The sequence below is a fragment of the Gallinula chloropus genome (genome assembly GCF_964237585.1).
Source record: "Gallinula chloropus genome assembly, chromosome: 3".
NCBI classification, from domain to species: domain Eukaryota; kingdom Metazoa; phylum Chordata; class Aves; order Gruiformes; family Rallidae; genus Gallinula; species Gallinula chloropus.
Window position 1 is genome coordinate 107,788,660 of NC_140087.1, and position 26,482 is coordinate 107,815,141.

Sequence of the window (26,482 nt, forward strand, 5' to 3'; positions counted from 1 at the left end):
CACGTGGAAACATTAGGATAGCTCAGGCCAGGTGGTAACACCACACCTGGGCTAGCGCTGTGTGCAGCAGACAATGGACTGCAGCAAGAAGGATCCAGCAGTCTTGGATGAGCTTCAACAAGAAATAAGTTGAGTTCTAAAAGGAGAAATAAGTTCCTTCTTTCAGCTGAACTGCCTGAGCCAAGGCAATAATCCCAAATAGCAAACACCCTTTCTTTTGGTCACATCTTTTTTCAACAGATTATCTTATAAACATGCCAACTGCATCCTGGGGTGCATCACACATGGCATTGCCACCCAGTCCAAGGAGGCGACTGTCCCGCTCTACACTGTGCTGCTGTGGCCTCACCTCAAGCACTGTGTGCAGTTTTGGGCATCAGAGTACAAGAGGGTCATAAAAATATTGCAGAGTGTCCTGAGGAGGGCAGCAAGGATGGTGAAGGGTCTGTAGGGGAAGTCCTACAATGAGAGGCTGAAATCCCTTGATTTGTACAGCCTGGGGACAAGGAGGCTGAGGGGAGACCTCATCGTGGTCTGTGGCTTCCTGATGAGGGAGAGAGAAGGGGCAGGCACCGTTGGTGACCAGTGACAGAACCTGAGGCAATGGTATAAAGCTGTGACATGGAAGGTTTAGGTTGGGTGTTAGGAAGAGGTTCTTTACTGAGAGGGTGGTTGGGCACTGGAACAGGCACCCCAGGGAAGTGGTCACAGTACTGAGCCTGACTCTGCTCAAGAAGCGTCCGGATGATGCCCTCAGTCCCATGCTCTGACTTGCATGTCCTGTGTGGAGCTGGGAGTTGGACACGATGATCCTTATGGGTCCCTTCCAACACAGGATATTCCATGATTATACATGCTCTTCTAAAAGCTCAGTTAGCACAAGACAGCATTATGCACCGAGTCTGGCAGCACCAGCAGCTCCTGGCTCTATACCTGCTGAAGCCAACCATGCTACTGTCTAGTTTCTTGCAGAAAACCTGAAGATGAGAGTCTGGTGAAGCCTGCCCTGGGCTACCTTATCATACTTAAATACCAGAAGGAAACTACAAGTCCTACTAAATGTTTGATGTCAGATCCATTCTTTATTCAACTATAGAAATAATCACCTTGTTGTAGATTTTAAAGAGAGAAAAAAAAAACCCAAAACATCACAAACCTCAAACCACCACAAGATAGTCATATAAACAAGAGAATTCCTTTTATGCCAGAAAAGATTAGTAAAGCACTTTGAAATTCTTTGCACGTGCTGGTAAGGACCAATTCTGCTGCAAGTGTCTGGACTGCCCTGAAAGGCTTAAGAGGACACGGAATTCAATTTTATAGCAAAGGTTAAAAACATCTCTCCCCAAATTGCAGCAGAATTTTCCTGGGCTCTCAACAGCATAAGGAAGATGCTGATGTGCACAAGTGCTAAAAGAACTCAAAATCAGAAAAAAAAAACCCATAAGTGTTGGGTAAGCATATATTTTCTAGAAATCATCCTGCCAACATCAATATTATATTTACACAGCTGGGATATGTTCGTGTTTTGTGAGAAGTAGCATGAGATTTGGAGACCATCCAGAACCTCTCAACTTCTAAAGTTTCCTGTATAAAAAATTTTTGCCATTCCACCGAGTCTGAGAAAGATGAAGAACTAAAAATGTAATCTGTTAGAAACTTAGATCACTGGTTCTTTGATGATGCCCAGTCCAAACTTGAGCTCACTGTAACTCTGTGCAGTAAAGGTGTGAGCATGTCTCACATTTATATCATGAACTACACTGTAGTTTTCCACTCTTTTAACAACAACCACCACAAAAAAAGAGAAAAAGGAGAAATGGCTTAAGTTCACCATTTCTGGGATCCCTAAAATAGCATAAGGGATCACCTTTTTTTGTAGATTTATACTATGATTTTTTTATACTCTTTTATTGTCTCTTCTGATCAACATGAGATTCCCTTAAGAGCTATAGTCTGCTGGCACAAAAATCAAGATATGTTTTTCTATGGGCTAAGTTAAGAGAACAAGTACTACTGAGTTTTTCAATTCAAGTAAACGCTGTCCTCTAGAACACCCCTATAAATAAGTAACTCATCAAAGTGGAGGTAAACAATATATCTGACTTTAGAATAATAACTAGAATATCAACAAAGCTAAATAGACTACTGAACCTTAATAGGCAACTGCATTTGTTCAGTGAAGTTAATACACTGTCACAGGAAAGAAAAAAATCCCTAACCAGAGACAGGATTTCTAGATACAGCTGAAGAGACATTAACTTAATGATGCCAATGCAAATTAAGTAGATTGCAGAGATTGTATCAAGCACTGCCTAAACAGTACAGGAAAAAAAAAATCTAACACATTAAAGCAAATAAGCTTAAGAGGACCATCTTTGCCAACATCAATACAGAAACCTTTCGAAGGCCAGTAAATGATAACACACTTTCACACAGAGTTTTGTTAGAATCTGTTATAATTTTTCAGAGGAAGACTATATTGTTTAAATTACAGCATAACAGTGCTTGTCAGTGAAGATTTCAGAAGTACACAGTATAACAGGTGGCTTTATTTTGTAGTTGCTTTTAATGAAATATGGCATTATATCCTCTTAAAAATAAAACATTCCCACACAATGTCATTAGAAAACTGTATCTCTGGCTGTACATGGAAAATGGTGAACAATTAAAATATATGACGTCTTGACAAATAGCTAACAAATGTTAATCAAGGTACCACACACCACTGCCACCTTGTTGTGACCTCATTTTAATGACCACTAGAGGATGCTATGAGAACAATTAGTAAAAAAAAAAAAAGGGGGGGGGAACACAACACAACAGGACAACAACTGCATATTGCCCATAAAATAATTTAATTTACAGAAAATTGTCAGTTTACGAACTATTCCAAGGTTACTGATGCTGAAACTAGTTGTCTCATAAGTTTTTCAGACATTTGGCAAAAAATCTGAAAGTCAGAAATTAATAAACACACATGCTTTCAAAAATAGCAAAAAGTAAGTTTACTTCCATTTTCCATGTGCCTGAACAGTTTATTACAGACAAGGTTACATTATTTACAGTATCCTTGTATTTAAAGCTAGGAGACAAGGAACACCTTTTCAACCAAACGGACCATCTGATGAATATTTCTTTGAGTATTATAATTCGTAAGAAAACAACCTCAGAATTAACGTTACAGATGAGAAATTATTCAGTTGCATACTTACTTCATCCATTTTCATGCAAGTGCCAAAATCTGCCAGCTTCAGATGCCCATGTTTATCTAAAAGCATATTGTCAGGCTTCACATCTCGGTGTATCAAGCCCATGGAGTGAATTGCATCAAGAGCAAGAACAACTTCAGCTGTATAGAACTTGGCCCATTTCTCAGGCACATCATAATTGCTCATAAGGTTTACGAGATCTCCACCTGGCATGTATTCCATTACCATGTACAAGTATTTGTCATCTTGAAAGGCACAAAAGAGCTGCAACATTAAAAAAAAAGGAAAAGAAAAAGAGCAATTACTTTTCAGAGACTGCTAGGAAAAAGAAGCAAGCACTTCATCTTGAAGTTTCAGCAAACCTGAGCACAGATTTTCAAGACTGATGTAAAGTAACTTTATTTTTTATATTCAGATAATATACATTTTCTATTAATTATCACAGTACCCAAAATTTATTGAACATCAAAACACCATGTTTCATTTTTTTTAAAAAATGACAAATATTTCCTAATTTAGCAGTGTGAGCTCTCTATACACACACACACACACATATATACAGACTCACATCTATCTCCACATTTCTTGCCATTAAAAAGTATCACTGATCCAAATGCAAAATATCAAACCAGAGAACGGGAGCATCATGTATTGATTTGAAAATAGCTCAACACTGAACAATGTCTCAGACTAGTTCTAAATTTTGTATGCTATACATCCCCTAATCTCTGTATGTATTTAGAAAAACTGCTTTTGTCCTAAATCATTTAATATTACAGAAATAAGAAAAAAAAAAAGTTCCCAAAGACAACTGTAACACAATACAAAGAAATTGTCCTTAACAATAAAATAATAGTAAATTTCCCACTGTCATGATAGGGTGAGTAAATTTAATCTCTTGAAAAATGTATTTCAGACCTAGAGTAATGAAGTTTTAGAGATTTCACCCAGTGATCACTAGGTCTAAAGATGGCCTTAACCAGCAAAAAAAACTACTATCAAATGTTCAATGACTGGTGTGAAAAAGCTCTGAAAATCTCTCACCTTATTTCTCAGGGAATGATGCTCCTTCACATTAAAATCTAAAATCATTCACACCTTCAATTTACCCATACAGAATTCAAGAGGAATTGAAAAAGAGGATGTGTAGAAAGAAGGAAATGAGAAACAGGGAGTTTGTGGAGGATGAAGAACCATGAGAAGCAGAAACGTTAATAAGGAGATTGGAGCTCTAGATTAAAATTAGCGACAGAAGATCTGTATGTGGTTTAATACACACTTATTACATTGTATTTGTTTTCACACATGGACAGTACATACAATATATAATATGATAACGCATCTGGTCATTAAAATCTAAATTAGAATCTAAAACAGTCTCTGCATTCTCCCATGTAAAGATATCCATGTAACAGTAATAAATAACAACACTCTGCCTTTGCACCGCACTTTCATATTGCCCTCAAGGGATTTCATTACGAAAAATAATCAAAATTATCTAGGGCTCTGGTTTCGCTTGTTGTTCACATAAAGAAAGCACAGAGAAGCAGGGAGATCTGTCCCAGTTTCTAGCTCAGAACAGGACCTGTATTTTCTCAAAACCAGCTAGTGTCCTATCCCGCTGGACTGCCTGAATGTATCACGCTAATACACTTAGAAGGCACAATTGTAACTACACTTTCGTTCACTTGCTATTTACAAGTACACACATGTTTAGATCATGCTTGCTACACCTTCCTTTGAAAATTGAGTGCCATATGTTTGTCGTTACTTTTAACTAGCTGTGAAAAAAGTCATTCCAGACAACTGCTGTCATTAGAGCAAAGCCAAAGAACTAAATAAAAATTCATCTAGCTGGTTATATATTTCTGCTGAATAAAGGCAAGAACCCAGAATATGCTCAGAAAACATAAACATCTAAATAAAAAATACCTCGTAAGACATTTCTTGCATACATGAGTAAAGTGTTATGAAGTGTATACAGAAAGCTTAAGGCCAATCTTTACTTATTAAATAGCAAGAAGCATGGCAATATGTGTGAAAGCATTTAAATGTGTTAATTATTTAACACAATGAAGTACTAAGCATATGCTTTCACTTCTTATTAATTGGTGTAATTTACCAGTTACAACAAATTGCAATATTCAGCACTAATTCTTCCCAAAGACATAATTCATACTACAGACACAATGATGATACAAGTCCTGAGGCAGCTGCAAGCAATGCTGTTCAAGACCAGCTGAAGAAGTCACCTCCATTAGTTGGCACTCTGAGATGAGATGTGGGAACTGACCACCAAACAGAAGAGAGTTTCAAGCAAACCCCTGCTACAATCTCCTGTCTTGTGCAAGACAAGGAGTGCGCCCTCATCCATCTAATAAACCTGAGCTGAAAAGACAATAACTACTTCAAGCACTCAATACGAATTGCCTGCTGTGAACTCACAGTATCACGAGCACAGTTAGTTCTTAGTTGGAAAGGTAACATCCCTGTTATTCCAAATAATGATGTGGGTATTTAAAAAAATCTCTTTAATTCCATTTTATGATGCATTTGTAGTAACTCAAATGCAAATGAATTACTTTCTAACACAGCCAAATACACCAAGCTCCGTGAAGTAGCTGCAAATATGTACCCTTAAAAATTAAAATCTGTTCCTAAACCATTATTTGAGTTTAGATGCAAATTCAAAACCAGCTCGAGACTGGAAAGATTTATGGCTTTTTAATTATTATTTTACTCTTACTTAACTTCCTTACCTGAACCACCCACGGACTGTTGGCGAAGGCCATGATATCCCTTTCCTCCCAGAAAAAGGCTGAATCTGATCTCTTGATCATTTCAAATTTACTAAGTAGCTTCATCGCATAAACCTTCTGTGTCATTTTATGGCGAACCTGTTGGTAGAGAAAGAAGAGAAACAACTTGGTTTAAATGCCTCGTAAAAAAAACTTAACACGAGCACAGCATGTTTCTCAAATAGCTTTCTGGGATGTGATGCCTCTGGATTTTCATACACACAATTTTCTACACAGTAAGCATTTGAGAACTTCCAAACCTGGAAAGAAAAACCTAACAGCTGCTCCAAAAAAGCACAGCATGGGTGGAACAATAAAGGATGCCAAAGGAAGGAAGATATGCCAGACCCTGGCCAACTGCTGCAGCTGCCGCTGCAACCTCAGAGGAGGAGCTGCAGGGCCACAAGAAGGATGTGCCTTAGGGCTGCCAGAGTTCTCTGGAGGTAGCTGTTTTATTGAGGATGCACTGGTACAAACATATGTTCTTCCTCACTATGGCTATGAGCATAAAAATGAAAGCTGACTCTAGTAGCCTTCTTACTCATATCGTAATTGCTAAAAAACAAGACAACAAAAAAACCCAGCCCAAAACTTTCAAGAGAAGTACTGTCTTTCTCTAAGGAACTGGAGTGCTGCTCAGACCATTTTCTGAGTGAACACGCCTACTTCAAATCACATGGAACACTAAAAAACCCCAAAAGGTTAAATAATTCTGTTTACAGAAAAAAAACTAGACAAAGCCCTAACCCATTATAAGGGCAATTGGCTGACAGGTCAGGCCCAGAGGGTGACAGTAAATGAGGTTACATCTGGCTGGCAGCCAGTCACTAGTGGGGTTCCCCAGGGCTCCGGTTTAGATCCAGTTTTTTTCACATTTCTGTAAACGACTTGGACACAGGACTAGAGAGTGTCTGAAGCAAGTCTGCAGATTACACCAAATTGGGAGGAGCTGTTGATTCTGTTGAGGGTGGAGAAGCCTTAGAGTGAGACTCGGACAGATTAGAGAGCTGGGCAATCACCAACATCATGAAGTTTAACAAGGGCAAGTGCCGGATTCTGCACCTGGGAAGGGGCAACGCTGGCTACGCCCACAGACTGGGGGATCAGGCACTGGAGGGCAGCCATGCTGAGAGGGATTTAGGGGTCTTGATCGACAGAAGTTGAACATGAGCCACCAGTGTGCCCAGGCAGCCAGAAGGGCCAACCATATCCTGGCATGCATCAAACACAGCATGGCCAGCCGGTCCAGGGGAGGGGACTGTCCAGCTCTACACTGTGCTGCTGCAGCCTCACCTCGCGTACTGGGTGCAGTTTTGGGCACCACAGTACAAGAGGGACATAAAACTACTGGAGAGCGTCCAGAGGAGGGCAATGAGGATGGTGAAGGGTCTGGAGGGTAAGGCTTACAAGGAAGGGATGAAGTCCCTTGCTGTGTTCAGCCTGGAAAAAACGTGGCTGAGGGGAGACCTCATCACAGTCTCCCCTCTGACAAGGGGGAGTGAAGGGGCAGACGTTGATCTCCCCTCTTTGGTGACCAGGGATAGAACCTGAGGCAATGGTATAAAGCTGTGACAGAGGAGGGTTAGGTTGGGTATTAGGAAGAGGTTCTTTACAGAGAGGGTGGTTGGGCACTGGAACAGGCTCCCCAGGGAAGAGGTCACAGTACTGAGCTCGACTCTGTTCAAGAAGCGTCTGGACGATGCCCTCAGTCCCACGCTCTGACTTGGCTGGGCCTGTGTGGAGCCAGGAGTTGGACTCGATGATCCTTATGGATCCCTTCCAACTCAGGATATTCTACTCTACTTACTCTATTACTTTGTTTATTCCCCCTTCAAAAGTTCCATCGTGTAAGGAAAAAAATTTTGTGCATACTTTCTTAGTGTGAACACTACCTATCCATTGCTTTCACTCATGTTAGAAATTCTGCAAGCAGTCCGCTTCAGCCTCTTCTAATTTTTATTTTTCACAAAAAAGATTGTTCCTATTTCTTAAGTAGTTATTAAATTATCTTGAAATGGTGTAAAATTGATAACATAAATCTTGTTGGAAAACTGAAATTAAAAGATTTATGACAAAATCTGAACGTATTTTGAAAAACTTCATCTGATTATGGATGTGAATCAAAATTCTTTAAGCACAGACTGTAAAGTCAGTGCCCTGTTAATGAAACAAGATTAGATTTATGATGCTTTATGAAACAACTAGTGAAGGACCATTTTTTTAACATTCTTGAGTGTTCCTTGCAGAAATCAATCTGAGACATTCAGCTATAAAATGTTGGGAGGCAGCAGGAAAAAAAACCTGGATCTGAGGCTTTTGCATATTTTCTTCGCGTGAAAATTAAAAATTCAGTGGAATGAATTGTGAAATTAGAACCAAATGGCTATGACTTTCTGATGCATTTAAATCCCTCATATTTAGTAAAATATGACCATAGTCCTTAACCTCTTAGTTTTACACAATGTCTAAGTTTAATTACGCTACTTGAAAGAATGGTTACTAGGCTGTTTTCCTGAACAGCATTAAATGTTTCAAATCCATTATGTCTGCAGTGCAAAGCTTCACAGAGGCACCTCTTTGCTCTATGTATCTGGGAGCATCAGTCTGCTGCTCCTGAGGAGCTGTGAACATTAATGTTGCTGACGCCAATGGGAATGATCTGTCAAAATAGAAGCATTAGGTTTTGGGGGTGGAGAGGGTGTTGGAAAGAGTGAGAATATGAACAAACCCAGGATTATTTATGAGTTTACTGCTCTTGAAATGGAAGCTTTTTTGCTCTCAAGATAAAGGTAAAAATGTTTCAGAGTTTGCATCTTTCATAGCCAACAAACCTGTATAGGTGATTGAAAAATGTCCACCAAACACCAAAACAGAAGCACGTTATCTACATGCATTAACAACACCTTAAGCATGTATATTTTAAAACTTTAATAATTAACCAGGTAGTGAAGGATTCCTAAGAAAGGGTTTTGAAACCTACCTCATTCCCATTTACTAATCGTAAGGCTTGGTGGTACACCACAAACTATACTCCATAAAGTAAAGCTTTTGTAATCTGGCTCAAAACCAGAAGCAATACAAAGACCAGCAACCTCAAAAAGATAGTTTAACTGAAGATGTTCACATACAGCTCTGCAATATACGTAGTAGTTTACAATTCCTAAAATTACTGTGTACCCTTGCTTGTGTGTAGCTAGTACTGCTGCCTTCATTTATTTCAGTAATTGTCTCCTACTACTTGGGGGGGGGGGGGGGGAAGAGTCTTGAAAAGTAAGCACAGTTTGAAGCAAGCTCATGTTTAGGAGAAGGAAAGCAAATAGAAGTAGAGGGACCAGAAGTCACAGGCTGTGAACCTCTCCAAGGTAATGCCAATAGGCTACCAGTTGGCTAAATTATTTCTGCAGAAAAATTCAAACTAGGTTCATTCTCTGTGCAAAAATCCAGGAACCAAAGCAACAACTAGCAAACTGGCACACCCAAAGGCTGTGTGCAGCTTGGCGTGCTCACAGGTGAGCAAGCCTAACCCTGACAGAATGCACTCCAATCATGACCAAGCCCCAGTTGACAGCCTGTTCAGCTGCTAGTCCTGTGCTCTTTGCCCAGAGCTATGTTTGTGTGTACGTATATCGGCTCATATAGCAGATTATTCACATATTATACTGTCACGATGTTTCAATTTCTTCTGTTTAAATGAACTGCCAAATTTAAACTGCAGCTCACCAGAGTGACTCTCAAAATAGGTAGGAAAATCCCTTCATGCCATCAGCACTGAGTAACATGGCCTCGTTTAACTTATGAAAATGCATGAAGAAATAAGAATTTACCTCTACTCTGCTTTATCAGGCTAAGACGATCAGAGAACAAGTGCACACAAAACCCAATCATAATTTTACAATATTCACCTCAGAAGGCAATCTGTAGGCAAGGAAAATAACCTATTTGAAAGTATCAAATACATAATATCAATCTCTTATCCTAAGAGCAAATGAAGATCCCAGCATAAAGTTGTGAAATGAACTCAAAGGTTTGAAATAATCAAAATACCCTAAAATACTGAAAAGGCTGTAAGCAATTACTATACATAAGGTATCAAAGTCCATGTCCTGACAAATTTTCATGTCCTAGACCACAACTGCTTTACTTGCATTACTGCAGAATGGAGTGGCTGGGGAACTAAACCTAAGAAACAAAGCACTTAATAGGAAAAAAACCCCTAAACCACCACCTATTTACACAAGCCATGACAACCACTCGTTTTCAAGACTAAGAAATCTCATAGTAAAGACTGTCACCCAGATCATCCTTTACTACTAAACACAAGAAAGAGTTGGCCCTACTTTTGTTTTCTATTCCAGTATGCGATCAGGTTAATCTGCTGTGTCACTGCAACACTGAAGTACTTTGTGATTAGACCTGGGAGAACGAACCAAGGATGTGTTTCAATTTCAAATCAAGAGGATTTTTCCTCAAGTGAAAACAAACAAGAGGCACTCAGGATGTGCTTTCATAAATTAATGTTCCTGCATAAACCACAAGTAACATATTAAGCACCATAATTCAATTTTTCTGTCTGCCCTAAAAACCAGTCACTTTTATTCAGGGCACTGCAGAAGAGAAGCAGCAATCTGGCAGCTGGCAATTATTTTCTTAGCTTTCCCCATCTCTACAGACCCAGCAAAGCCAGAGGCCAGAGCTCAAGAGTACAGTTTAATACTTCTGGAGTTATAGGAAATTGTTTTTCCACTGAAGTCAGATGGTCAGTCCAGAGTCATCTGATCTCTCTGATTGTTTTTAAGTTTTTGGGGGAAGGAGGGGAGGAAAAGCAAACCTTTTCTTTTTTTTTTTTTTTTTAAATAAAAATCTGCTGTAAGATACAACAGTAGAGAATGTGTTTTACTTTCGTGCTGTAATTTGGAAAGTTGATGTCTCCACACCACTTCTTTCACAAGAAAATGTTATACTGGAACAGAAAGCCTGGGGGGAAAAGTTAAATGGAGGCCATAGCTGACTATTTTACATTATGTGTTAACATACTCATTTTTTGGCTTGTTATATTTAAATATTACAAACATTTAACAAATATTTGTGCTACAAATATTTATGCATAATGGCATACACTGATAACACGACATTTATGAACTCATGTACTCAATCATGTTTTATTTACAGTTCTTTCTGCATTTAGCCCCACTGAAGCAAATTTCTATTTTGATCACAGGATGTATTGCAAAATATTTTGATTACTGCAAATCCATCATCTGCAACTGTGGTGTTAACATTCTGAATGGAGTAGAAATAGATACAGCTTAGCTCAATAGTTTAAACTCGTATCATACCTTGTGAGGCAAAAAATCTAGGTATGTATGCTCTCATCACCAGCTAATATTAGTTCAGATCTACAGCTGTTTTTATTAACCCACTGGATTTAGCTGTAAGACTACGTAACATTATGGTTCTCCTTATAATGTTACATTCCAGAAAAAGTAGTCTTTCAGATTGGGATGGAGTACCAAAGAGCTCTATATGGACACACACAATTTCTTTTCCAGTACTAAACATTGTTAGCTTTTCTTATTTTGGGGCTTGAAGGGCTTACTTAAAAAATAAACCCCCCTGTACCAACCAAAATCCCAGCCACAAAACAACGAGGAAACAACATAACAAAACATTGTTATATGACCACATTACTATGCATTTTACCACTATGTTATACTGATGGGACAAATGAGAAGTTTGTCGATGGGTCCCTCAAACTACCTAACCACAGCCTGTACGCTGCAAAAAATCATCTCTGCTTTAGAATTTAAATTCTGTATGACACAGCGAGTTAAGAAAGTTTCCATTCCAAGAACAAATTAAAAACGTAAAATTTAAAATAAAAATGTCAAAAAGAAAATTAAAATTATTTAGAAACCCCCTTAAGTTCATGGAAATGTATATATATGAAAACAATGTACTGTGATTTTTTGAAGCACAATAATTATACAATTCTCTTGGGTGATTCCAGCAAATACACCATGACATCCCAAAACCATACATAACTTCTGTTATTGGGATCTTCCCCTTTTCAAGTGCTTCTGACTCCCCTACCCCACCCCACCAAATGGAGGAGGAATTCTGCCTCTTACAATCGGATTCTTCACTGACTTCCACTGCAAGTGCGTTAGTAAGGAAAATCTCTATTAGCCACTGTAAGTGGGTATGTATAATGATAAACGTGTCTCTAAAGACTTCAAACCACGTCACTTGACATGACTGTCAGTGAAAAGACAGAGAGCAAACTGCTTTCTTAAAAAACTCCACTGCAGCAGCTCCTTCTCAAATAAGCACCGTTCTGCTAAAGGTTTTTGGGGTTTTTTAATCTCTTGCCAACAAGGATACAAAAGTATATGCAAGACACATATCAATTCCTTAAAGTCTTTAAAATATCACTCTCAGTACTCAATAAATTCTTCTGGATAATAACAAAGTGCAAATGAACCAGAAACAAACAGGGAAGGGGGAGCTACATTCTCATGTTGCCATACTTGGATGAAGTTGTCTTACAAAATGAAATAAAAGAATCAAATTGCTGATTAAATGTTGTTTACTGCCACATTAAAATTACCTTTGAGTCACGTAAACAGTGTTTATGCTAATTGCAGGGTTTTTTTACCCCAGTTCCAACTAATTTCACCAATACTAAATTGGAAAATACAAATCACAGAATCACAGAATTGCAGAGGTTGGAAGTGACCTCAAGAGCATCAGGTCAAACCCCTCTGCCATCGCAGATTCCCTAGTACATATAATTTTATACGTAGATAATGAATTTATTGCTATTATATGCTGTGTACCTCCTATCAGCACTTTGAGCTAAGATCTTGCCACATTCCTCAACAAAACTCCGAAACACCTTTGTATTTTCCAAAAGGGCTGTACGTTACAAGACCATATTATCTTCCCAGCAAAATTAGTAGAGAAAGGCAAAATGTCAGTTCCATGTCAAAAGGCACAAGCAAAAAGGCCATTTGTGGTACCTTGTGGTAACAAGATAGGAAGCTTCAGTTGCTGCAAGTTAGTTGTTCCCCTTTCCACTGACTTGCTTTCACATCTCTCTTCCTCTAAAAATGCTTACACAGAAAGTTGTTGTTGATCAGCTGACATGCAGTTATCTGTTAGCTCATGATAACTTGCCCTGGTGTTCGTACTGTCAGTTCTATCTGGTGCATACATCCCCAGCCTATTTTAAAACTGATGTATTGATCTGTCACATGCTTTGTGCTATCTATCACACAGGATGACTTGGAAATCCAGGAAAAATCAAAATTAAACAAAAAACAGGCTCTGCATGATATACTAAGTTACTTTCTTGTATTTTGATAGGGGTTTTTTCACTATTAGCTTGCTCCTTCACAGGAAGGTTTCAGATATTATACAGTGATGCTTGGAGCCAAAAAAAAAGTTTGCTATGTTCCCTTTTCCATTTTACTCAAAGGATAGGATACATTTCCCAAGTTATTCCCTTCCAACTCATCAGGTTTCCAATTTGGGTGTGCTGTTCACTATGTACAGAAGTGACCTCAGAATACAATGAGAATAACACCTCTTCTTTATAAGAACACTTTTTTAGATATAAAGCATGCAAGACTGGGGAAGGTTTTGACGTGATCCATAAATCTGTCTAAGCATTAAATCATTACTTTCTTACCAGCTGCACTTCTCCAAAAGCTCCTCTTCCAATCACCTTAACAACATCATAATCTTCAGCCTTCATCTGTAAAGCTCGGATTTTTTCCACAATCTTCTCATCTAAAACACATCAGATACAAGTTGTGATAATGCATTTATTCACCAAATACGAGGATTTTTTTCCAACATTCTTCATTTACAGTCAAAATAAGCTATTTTGAGTTAAATATTTAGAGCCTTTGTGGTAATTCTTGAAATCTGCAGTCCCTATTAATAGCCCATTTTGTTACTGTTTGGAATCCATCTACCTTTAGCCATAACAACTGAAACACCTTCAAACCTCCATAATCTTCCACAAGCTTACAGGAAGACCCCAATAACAAAAAAAGCCAGAAATGCAACCTGCTCCTACACACGTGGTCAAACACAACAACCTTCATGTACAACTTCAGATCACGTAGGGAGGGACATAACTTCAGATTCACTCATTCATTCCATATGCAGTACTCATTCAAGTTTACTTATGTTTATATAACATCTCAAAATGCTTTGTAGTGTTCGCTGCATGTGTAGTTCTACACTTTTTGAAATTAGGTCTACAGTGCTCTGTTCTGGTATCCTCTGGTGCAACATACTGCAGATAAGCTCCTTCAGTATTTCTTTTTATTGGCAGCTATGGGAACCTATAAGAGAAACCCCGTGAAATTCTGACCTCTGACAAATTCTAAAAACATCCAGGTCCTAGATGCTGAATTGTGTAAATGCAGCATGCTAGTGAATGCATTCCTAGCTAAATGCATTTTTTTAAATCTTTTCTTATTACAAGGACAAAAGATAACAGGAGCAATGAATGGAATCCACAGTACTGGAGGTTATCTTTCTTAAGTGTGACAAGCTCTGCCTGTGCCCCCAAGCATGCTTAGAGGAAGAACGAAACAAAGCAAAACAGGTTGGCTGGAGCAGGACCTCTACCAGGGAAGAGCATGAAATTGTATGAAAAGCTGTGGATGCTTATATTCAGAGTAGAGGTATGTATTGCGACATCCGTGTTTAGGGTCGAAGGCCCTTGGAATGTGATCCCAAGAAAAGCATTAAAAGAGAACTCAGAGCTGAATACGGGAAAAAGGGATCAGAGGTACAGTTAATTCAGTATGACATTAAAGATGACGTGTCAGTGGGGAGTTAATGGTAACAAGCATCTAGTAAATAGTTTAACCATTCCTATGTATTCATGAAGAACGACCTGGCAGGCTACAAGAAATCCAGAAGCCTGACCACCAAGAACATTATTTTGATGCAAGAAAGCAATAAGGCAAATTAGGGAGGCACTCTGTTCTGTTACTCACAAACAAGAAAGAACTGGCCAGGGATGACAAACTCTGTAGCAGTCTTGGCTGAAGGAACTGAGAAATGGTGGTATTTAAGACTCTGAGAGAACAAGGAAAACAGCAGACTTTGGACTTCAGGAGAAAATACTATGGCTTGTTCAGGGAACTCATAGGCGGGATCCTGTGGGAAGGTGCTATGGAGGGTAGAAGAGTGGGTTGATCTTCAGAGATGACATGCTCACAGCACAAGAACAGTCTGTTCTAGTTAGCTAGAAATTGAGCAGGCATGGGCGAGAGCCAGTTTGGCTGAATGGGCAACTTCTGCCTCAACTCAAGCACAAAAAATGTGAAGACACACATGTACCTGAACAACCTAATCTAACATCAAAACTGGTTTGGCTTTGAGCTGAGAGTTGGACTAGTTGACCTCCAGAGATTCTTCCTAGCCTGTGGAACACAAAAATGCGACTTTCTTCTTCTGAGGTAAAGATTAGATCTCTCCCCTTCCCTTTCACACCTAAAGAAAAAGAAAATGAGGGAAAAGAGTCTTCTAGTGAAGTTGTATGGAGAGGCATCTACAACCTCAAAAGCAGACAAATTTGCTACATTCAGTGCACCAATAAGACCGTGAAGTTGTCCAGAATGCGCAAGGAAAAGGGGTTGAGTTAATGCTGAGGCTGTTTTTTACAGGGAACCATGAAAGCTTAAGTAAGAAAGCATAGTTCAGCAACAGTGCTTCACCCACACGTTTATTATTTTTATTCATTATGTGAACTGATTTTGCAGTTTGAGAAGACTGTGCCTGGAAGCTCACTTAATTGCAAATCAGAAGCTCTAGCACAAGATAGTAGGACAAATGGATTTTCACAGGAAGCAGCCGGTGAGAAGGAATATTTCAAGTCAGTGAGAATGTGCAATTACATGTTTGAACATGGTGTTACACCTCACAAGAAAGGGGGAATCACAGGAATTTGTTTTGAAATGTTTCTGAGGTGTTTCAAATGTTTTCAGATGTGTGAGATGAGATGGCAGGGATTTACATGTGTCAAAACCATAGTTTTACATAGTGCCATTATCAGTCAGAAACTCACAGGAATACTTCTGTAGTCAAAATACAATACAAGATTATAAACAATTTCAATACAGCTCCATTTAAACTGTTTAAATATTAAACACTGTAGTTAAACAATGAAAAACCCAACAATTCATGAAGTAAGCAAATGAGATGCCAACTAAAGAGTACCTGTTTTATCATCCTAGTGAAATCCTGGGCATGGAGAAATCCTACCTGCTCTACTAAAAGATTTAATAGTCTTAGTGAAAAATAATCATCACCACCTAGGGATGCCAGTGTTGTAGAGGTATCAGTTATACAGATGGATTATTTATTTTGACATAAAATCTAATAGATACAGAACTGATAATCAAAGCATGGAACTAACCTGAAACAAAAAATGGGCTGCAAGAAGGCAAGCTGGGAGAAACCCTAAAGCAGTGTCACAATTGCAACATGCTGGATCATATGATTTAGTGCATATATCACATAACACGATCTAATTCAAGGTGCAGGAGACCTTTCCAACACTATCCTTTTACTAGAGGACTGAATTTTCACAAGGTTTCATACAGATGAGTTTGTACATTTGTGACATCTGTACACACAGCTACTGCAGATTGTATCTTACAACCTCATGAATTTGCAACAGCACGAAGCCCAGCAAAAGAAAAATGTCAGGTTTCAAGGAAGACATTAGATGGACTCCCTAGAATATAATAAAATCTTATAAAAATATTGTGACATTTAAGTAAAATGTGAGAATGTCATCACCTATGATTCAAGTTTCTTCTTTAACACAGGAAGAACAAGGAATGCTGGATAGCAAGAGTATTTAAAGACAGCTTTTGATTTACTACTTGGAAATGGCACTATAACCTTTAAACAAATGAAGCTTCACTTTCTGAAAGGGCAGAGTGTTTGGATCAGTCACTGACAGCTGGCAGCAAGAACGTGGCTGAAGGTTACAAGTGCCTGTGAAAATGGGATTAATACCTGACTAGAAGAGTAAAGGGAGTTGTAGAGGAGAAAACCATGCTTCCTGCCCTTAAAAAATATTCACATCCATGTTATTTTCTTAAAAGGTTTTTTTTTTTTTAAAAAAAATAATTGTAACAGCCAGTTCTGCCCTGTGTATATGAGAGGAATAAAAATGCAGGGAGTGCAATTTTATCCCCACAGACCAGACACAGGCAGTCAGTGAATGCTGCTATGGAGTACATTAAGTCAAAAGTTGCAGCCCTAGGCAAAAGTCTAGCCAGAAGTTGAAGTGAAGCACAGCCAGGAAGTGCTGCAATCCCATACCCACCCAAAACCAAACAAAAAGCACAACAGCAAGACTGAAGATATTAGGAGTGCATATGTAATATGTGGTCAAAGGTGTGTGAGGAACAAAAAGCTGATGGAGACCTTACAGAATAAGCAAAAACTAGAAGGCAGAGCTTGAGACTGGCTAGTACTTCCCCCTCTACAGAAAAGAAAGGGGGATGGCAGGAAGTGTTTTGTCTTGCATAGATGCAAGGAGCAGAAGATAGGGAAAGAGCAGCAGTCCTCTGACTCGCAGAAGACACATCCCTGACTGGGATCATGTCAAGTAAGCTTGATGGCAGAATGGAAATGCTTTGAATCTATCAAGTACCCAGATGGAGAAGTGGTTAATAACACTGACATATAACTTGCTTATAAATCTAGGACATTTTGTCTTAAACACTGGAGCTCCAATTCATGCTTTGCTTGGGAAAAGATGCTTATTTTATATCTCCCCTACTGCTACTCTTGCATGGAACTGGAACCCAGCCTGCCAGGGTGACTGCAAGGAAAAGGCAAGGAGTGGCTTAAAGAAGCCAAGCGAAAACCAGAGGGGCAATTAATCTACAGTACACTAAATATCTTCTTGGCACTGGACATTTCATCTGTGTCACTGACAGGAAGTACAGGATGCAGAAAATTACAGTCATGATAGGTATTAACACCATACAAGATAATGCAGTTCTGCTGGTAATTCCATGGCTGGCATATGATTCAGCAAGGGAAGGAACCAGAACTGTTATTTTTGCAAGAAGCTCATCTTACCAGATAAATCTTCTAAGTTAGCAGTGTCTGCTTGTAGAGGAAAATGGCAAAACCAACTTTCCATGAAATTCCTTCAGGGGATTAGCAAAGCTGCTGCATGAGTGACATACCTATAGTGAAAAGTTCCAGCTACTGCAAATACGCCAATTGCCATTACATTCCAATGCCAACCTCCCAATCGTCACCGAATCATTTTAATAACAGTGGTTTCCAATTTATGAGTGATGTTAGACAATGTATAGGAAGTCACTGATCTGTTTAAGGGGTCAAGGCTTCTGGATTGTACCAGGCCTGCTGATGGCACAACTCCCTGTGATCCTGTCTGGATTTCTAAAAATTTGTTTTTCATGTATTTTCATTCCTGATGATAAGATTATAAATGATTAAATATTTTTAACTGCTGCTTAATTAAAACTGTTGCTTAATTATTTAACTTTCTCCTCTCAGAAGTTAAAACACCTAACAGGCTATGTAGTACTTGCATAGACGACCACCAAAAAACCACAAGACATGATTCAACACTTGGCAAACCTCAGATGGCAGAAAAAGTGACTTGGAAGAATTTATTCAACCTGCTGTCATAGCCTATGTGACAGCAGAAGGAAAGAAAAGATCAAGAAAGATCTGTTATGCCAAGCCTGTGCCAGAAAGCTCAAGCTTGTTTTCTAAAATAAGCAAGCTAGTTTTTGCTCTCAGAAGACTAATGAGATACCTCTCATTGTTCTGGGAATTAAGTATTATGTTATGCTTTCTTTCCTGTCCCATGAACATGTCAAAAAAGCAGAAATTAACCCAGAATCCTAATGGTTGATTAAGGCAATGGAGAAGACTGCAGTTGTACTTTTATATGAGATACTTACGTGCCTTGTGACAAATACATGCTCTACTTTGGCTCAATGCCTTGGAGAAAATGGTGAGAAATCAGAAAGTGAAAAGAAAATCAGGCAGTGAAAAGGTTTTTTACATACATGAAGAAGCAGCAGCTTCTGCAAAGTGGTCACAGAAACAGGATATACCAAACTTCTATAGTACAAGTTAAAACATTTCAGTTTCAGCTTCAAACTATCAGATGAGCTGACTATCAGTTAATGCCTCAGCTGAGATACAAACTATTTCAAAGTGTTACTAGGAAGAGCTGAGGGACAGAACTGACTGCAAGTGCGATTATTGTTGCAGCGTTCTCCACAATTTTTGAAGACTTGTATAACACGGATTAAAACAATCAGAAGCAACTACTCCACCTCAGAGGATTCACTTTACGCTATGGAGTGATAATGCACAAAACAGCTCTGCCACCTCTGTCCAGCTGCCTCAGGAAGCCTTGAAGAGGGCTGCAGGCTCCAGGCCCCCCAGCAAAGATCGCTCATCAGAGTCTGTCAGAACCTTTTGACAATAATTCTCATCTAGGCGTTTGCTACAGTTCTTCAGAGGCCAAGAAAGATCAGAAGAGAAAAGAACTCACTGTTCTCTTAAACTAAGACAGCAACAACTTACTGTTCCATAAATTCTTAATAGTATTCCTAAATCTTCTTCCACATCCACAGTAGTGAGAGGCTTCAGCAAGCACGTGTATGCTCTTACTTTTCACTGATACTGGCTACCCTCATAGCAGTTACCAAAAAGATGAGATACGGATTCAGCAGACTTAAAATCCCATAAAATGGCAGGGCCAATAAGAACCCAATTGTTCTCCCATTTTTCCTGCACCTTTGTGATAACATGCATATTGGTGAAGCAATAACGAAAATCAGAACCTGGTCTTCGTTTTAGTTTTCCCTTCCCTGACTTGTTTTAACAAAAAGAAACAAGACAACGAACCACCTCAGTCTTCACATGAATTCTGCTCAGTTCCTCAATCTGGTTCATACCAAACCACCAGTGTCAGAAAGGACTCTGAAACAAATTGCTGTGGCAGGACTGATTCTTTCAGTTGCAATGCCAAAATATTACCGGCTTTGAATCTTTACAAAATTCTCATTTCTGATTTATTTCTTTTTTTAAAGTGTAAATCATATTGCCTCCCAGGCAGTGTGGAAACAGGAGAGCGATTACATGGGTGATTCATAAAAAAGAAACATGGCCTCACAATGTGTGAGCCAAAATAGTCAGCTCTTTCTGCTTTTTTATAACAGGTAAGGATGAAGTATATCCCTGAAAACTCTAATTTAACTTGTATCTGGTTATTTCAACTGCAAACTGTCTATTTACTATAATGATGGGAAAGAAGCTACAGAAGGAACAACAGCCTTCAGGAAAGGAAAGACAGACAGCAAGAACGTGCAGGAGCTGCACAAAGAAACCACACACAAACATACAACCCAAAACCTGTTCCTAAGGTTAAATTGTTGTCCCATAAATGATATTTTAATGACCACATAACAGAAGCCTTCTGATTAGAAATATCTTTCAAATTTTGTCCTATTGCAACAACAGCATTGTAACGCAAAGGCCAATCTCAACAGCTCATGAAAAGTCACAAAGTGACGTAAATGACAGTATCAGTATTTGCTGTAGATTGGGCTTTTCCCTCACATCACACTTGTAATGCATAGTTCCAGGTACCAAAATTACCCAAAATGCTGTTCCTGACCCTTTCTTTGCTAAGTATCTGATTGAATTCCTTTGAACTCAAACTGGAAAAAATCCCAAGATATGCCCCTCCTTACTAACCTGCTGTTTCTTCCTTACTCTGTTCTCAGTGACTTCTCCAAATGAGACTTCCTGGCAACTGTAAAGGTCTTTGTCCAGCTATGGGGCTCTGCTAAACTTCACAGAGAAGCACTGAATTCCTAACATAAGGAGTCAGAAAAAATGACACCACCAGCCACCCTTTCACTGAGGAGCATGAGTGGATATTCAAAGCAGTCCCAGAGCAAGAGGGCAGCCACACATGAGTCTTCCCAGTAAAGAATCAAAGGACAAGTAGCTGGTAAGACTGCATCCACAGTAACCTCAATGTATGCAATAGAGGCTTTGTTTACGATAGGTTTTTTAATTTAAAAAAAAATAAATCTTAAAATAAATTTCAGTACAAAACATAGCTTTTCCAAGAAAGCTTACTTAACATTTTAAAGCAAATAATCCCACTATTTTTACAAGGAAAAAAATGTTTATATACATTGATAGAAAAACACTTTAAAAAGACAAAACCCAGTTACTCTGATGTACCAGCGTTACATTTTTATACGCACAATAAACTCCAGGATCCTGTCTACAATTAATTTGGGGAGAATCACAAACATTTATACAAAGGTTCAAAAATGCACTAACAGATTTTAAGGTAAAATAACAACATAAAAGGATTTTTCCAACTACAGTTGGAAAAATTACAATCTGCAGCTGGTACTTTCCAACATATTTTCAACAATACAGTGACCCCCCCCCCTCCAGAAATGAAATCTCACTTTAATAAATGGTCCTCCAAAGCTTCTGAATACAGAAGCTCAGGGTTATCAAAATTAGAAAATTAAAATCATCAATGCATTTCTGACCACTCATTGTTTAAGGACCACTTGTAACTCACATCTATTTAAGAAGTTATCGATGTTCTTGTTCTTCCTCAGTGCCGGATAATCCAGATCAAGGACCAAAGAATTCAAGCCATCCTGAAAAGAAACAAAAACAAGTTAATTGAGTTCTAAGATAACAATTAATAACTTTCTTACAACTACTACACTAAGACTGATTATATATTATTCAGGCATGCATTACATTCCTAGCAGGCAAATCAAACAAGCTCTCAAGTGTGTTTATAAACCAGTCACCACAAAGGAGCTAACACACACTGGCTGGCTCCAAGTTGGTCTATAAACAGTATGCATACATTAGCACTGACGAGTGGCACTAGGACTTAAACTGGAGTAGTAGTTTTAATCTTAACCAGTAAGCAATCTTACTCATTAAACACTGATTTAAGATACTCAGTTCAATCTTTTATTTTGGTTTGGTCTTGTGGGGTTTGGGTTTTTTTAATTTCCATCACACTTTCCCTGCTTATTTAAAAACGTTATATTTGTATTACCCATGTTACTGCTTTGTTGACATTCTCTCTACCTTCTTATTCTGCACATTCAAAAACCAACTCCCCATTTTTCTTCTTGGAAGCATGATATGACCTAAACTTAAGACAACAATTCATCATGCAATTCAAGCTCACAAGACTAGATTCCTTTTTCTAAGTGACTCAACAGAAGACAAGCCAGGACTCTACATGCCATTCTGCTACCAATTATCATTTGATATCACAGAAAACAATTGAGAGCTCTTAAAATGGCAAAGAATGAGGTCACCAAAATCTGAACTAAAAATAGCATTTAAAGGCCTGTTGCAAGATTTAACTCAATTCCACCTTTGGCAACCTAGGAAAACTGTAAAAAATTCTTTCAAACACACAGCCCTTTCCAGTTACAAACAAAAATAAAAATTAGGTTCAAATGCCAAGAAGAGCCAGAGACTCCATTCACACCCACCATATCTCCAGTGTTCTGTCTGAACTGCCAGTTCTTTTCGATTCTCTGTGAACAAAATCCTAAAATTGTTTCTTCAGGTTTTTGATCCTTGCCATGGCAATAGGCAGCCAAACAGAGCTAGACAGCTATCAGTCTTCGTAATAACTATAGCTAAAAACCTGCTGATTTTTTTTTTTTTTGTGATATATCTGGGAATGATCATTTGTATCTGCTGCAAATCTGACTAAAATTATTACACTCATTCTAGTAATGTACCTACCTGGATAAAGGCAAAGCCCAAGATTACTAAGTACATTTTGAATGCCAGAGTGCCCTAAATACACAAGTAAGACTACCTCAATCTGTGCAGATGTCGCTTTACACCACAAAAAACATTCATGATCAAGCACATTTTCAAAAAATAAAATAATAGATTGTTATTTATTTTTCTACCTCCTAACAAATGAAAGTAGTAAAAAGGGCTTGCTCAAGAAATGCCGACTCAAAGGCATCCTCGACAGGCTACAGAAGTGTTCAGAGAAGGGTATGACAAAGCTCAGCAAGGGAAAACGCAAATTTCTGCACCTGGGGAAGAATAACCCCAGGTATATTTGTGTGATTTCCTACAGAGATGATTTCCCTCTACTAAAGGCCACAGAACACAAATTTGACTATTGGTTTTAAATTGTTAGGGAAATATCAATTAGCATCTCACTAGGATCATCTGTTATACGAGGATTTCGTTCACTGTATTTGACATAACTATTGTAAAACATCAGAACCTCAGAGATGCATCGAAACATCGCATAAAGCCTCCAACTTCAAAAAAGGTGACATTCAAAAAGGTCCATCTGGACGAGGAAATGAAGCAAAGGCAGCAGGAGGCAGGGATGAGTAGGGAGTTCCCGACTCAGAAATGAAAAGGAAGCACACAAGAGATGGAAGAGGGGGCAACTGACCCAGGAGGAGGAAAACTGCTGACTGATCATGAAGGGCTAGGGTTAAGAAAGCCAGAGCTGACCCAGAGGTGAATCTGATGAAGGATGTGAAGGACATCAAGAAAGGGTTCTACATAAGGAGCAAAAGGAAGACTGGGAATATCTTGGGTCTGTTGTTTTACAAGGCAGGGGAGCTGGTGACAACACACATGCAAATGGTCAAGGTGCCCAAAGCTGCCTTTGCCTCAGTCTGTACAGGTAAGACCAACCTTCAGGAATACCAGGCACCTCAGACCAGAGGACAAGACTGGAGCTAGGAAGACTTAACACTCGATGGAGGAGGGCCAGGTGCCAGGAGAGATGCACCCACAAGCGCTGAAGGAGCTGGCTGATGTCATTGAAAGGACACTCTCAATCTCTGAAAGATAATAGCAATTGGGAGGGGTTCCTGAAGACTGGAAAAGAGCAAATATCATTCCTGTCTTTGAAGGGCAAGAAAGATTCAGAGAACTGAAGATAGGCCAGTCTCATCTTGATCCATGGGAAAGTAGTGGAGAAATACTTCTGAAAACAATTTCCAAACACACAAAGCACAAGGTGGCAAACTGGGAGTAGTGAGCATGGATTTACAAAGGAGCAATCATGGCTCACAAGCTGATACTATGATGTGGTGACTAGAACGGTGAATGACAGCTGGGCTCTTCCTGGGCTGCATTAGGGAAAGCACTATCAGCAGGGAACAATCCTTCTCTACTTGGCACTGGTGGGGCCACACCTGGAATGCAGGGTCCATTCCTAGGGTCTCAAAACCAAGAAAGGCAGGACTTCCTGGATCAAGTCCAGCAAAATGCTCTGAAGGCAGTGGAGCATTTCTCATGAGAAGGAAGGCTTAGAGAGCTGAGACTTCAGCCTGAAGAAGACTCAGGGCAGGCAGGTAATGAAAAAAAGCTAGTGCTCACTGACAGGACAGGAGACAATGGGCACAATGTAAAGCGCATGAAATTTCATCTGAACACAACACTTTTCTTCCTGTGTTGGTGGTCACAGGAACACTGGAACAAGTTGCCCAGAGAGGTTGTGGTGTCTCCACCAGTGGAGATACTCAAAACCTGACTGGATGTGGTCCTGGGCAGTCTACTTAGTTGACACTGCATTCTGCATTGTGCAGGGGTTTGGACTAGATGATCTCAAGAGGTCCTTGCCAATCTCAACTATTCTATGACATAGTATCTGAAATATTTCCACTGCTGCACAGAGAAAGATAGAATTTTACTGTTGAATCTATGTAACATGGAGTGTGTACCATGAAGGTTGAATACATCACGTTTTAGAACTTCCATAAATCTAAGACATATAAAACAGTGCTAACAGGCAAAAAGGACAGTCAATGAAGAAGACAGGGTATATATCAGTAGTTACTTTTAAAACAGTATTTACAGGCTTTATTATTTCAGCCTTGACCATAACGGTTTCTGCAAGACCCACTGTAGATAAAAGGAGCGATGCATTAGGACATCGCACTGATCTTTCAGATGGACACAAGACTTTTTAGCTATTCTTAAATTTGATTAAACTGAAGTAACAAAGTTGTTAAGACTTATGGATTAGTCACTGCATGAGTTGCACAGGAACTGCCCAATAACCCAGACAAATCCAACGGAAAGTACTCTGACTTGAGGTGATTTCCTGAAAAATAACGTAATAGACTCTGTAATACCAAACTGTATTTAGCAAACATTGACTTCCAAAAAAGGATATCTTGTTCTGTACTACAGTGTGTCAGCAGAAACACGGATGTTCACCTTGCAACATGTAGGAAAGGACCATACCAGATGCCCTGATGGAAAACAGCTGGGCCATCTTCATTGATTTTAGCCACTCAGCTACACAATTCAAATGTGTCTACACACAACACCTAACTCCAACCTCAAATACAACATTAACATATTTACAATATAACTGCATTAATATATGACTGTATTTACAGTATCAATTTACTGTGTCAAGGACATTCTTGCTGTTCAGAATCCTCTAATGCAATTAGATTTACAATTGGTCCTGAACATATTTGTTCTGATGAATCAGTTCTCGTTTCTAATGCATAGATTCAGAACAAAAAACTAGTTCTGCAGAGCTCTGGGGACCTTCTTACTCTATTTCTCTCTTCACAGTCTAATACCTTATCATCACTCCTTTTACATTCATTTCTACTGAAACTGTACTTTAATGATGACTAACAACCAGGTTGACATTTTTAAGGAGGATGTATGTGCTAAAACAAAACAAAAGTCTTTTTTTTTCTTTATAGTTTTAGGGGGGGTAGAAAAGTGAGGTCACCAGATGCTTTAATGCTTTTTATGTATTAAAGGGAAAGAATAAAGTTATCATCCCTGACAGACATTTTTGTCAAGTTGGATTACAAGGCCCAAGATAACCAATTTAAACTGAGCTATATATTATAATTTCAGATGTCACTGTTTTTCCCCATGTCATTTTGATTCCACAGTGTTTTTGTGGACTATAAAAACTGAGAACCATATTTGCAGCTAATTTTTTATTAGTTCTTTGCATGGACTTCTGGCAACAATTTTCACCAGTAGCTATTAATGAACAGAAATTTGAGAACAGCACAACTGCCTATGCTTAACTATTTTGAGGTGTCCTGGCATCAAAAAGAAATGATTAACATCTCAGCATCAAGAGAAATAGAAGCGTCTTTTTATTATTATTTCTGTGAACAGACATTATTACTATACTGTTTTAAGGCCAAGATTTTACACTCTTGACCATAATTTATAGTGAAGGGATGAGTTGGTATCCACATGTAGCTGATGAAAGGCTTGTTTTGCATGTTTGTGTTTTGTTAAAAGACATTTCCTTGAAGCTTTACATTTTAAAAGCCCTGGTTTACATTATTTACCATGAAAACTGTATTACAATTAAGAAGCTGGGTCAAAAGA

General features: G+C 38.8%; 1 protein-coding gene across 1 annotated transcript in view; it reads right to left on the reverse strand.

Moving 5' to 3' along the window:
• ROCK2 (Rho associated coiled-coil containing protein kinase 2) overlaps positions 1–26,482 on the reverse strand; it is a gene marked incomplete at its 5' end in the record, with an annotated part of 95,684 nt that overhangs the window by 34,318 nt on the left and 34,884 nt on the right. The window contains 4 exon segments of the mRNA XM_084262056.1: positions 3,216–3,476; positions 5,972–6,109; positions 13,701–13,801; positions 21,660–21,741. Of these exon segments, the coding sequence (XP_084118182.1) occupies positions 3,216–3,476; positions 5,972–6,109; positions 13,701–13,801; positions 21,660–21,741 (582 nt within the window).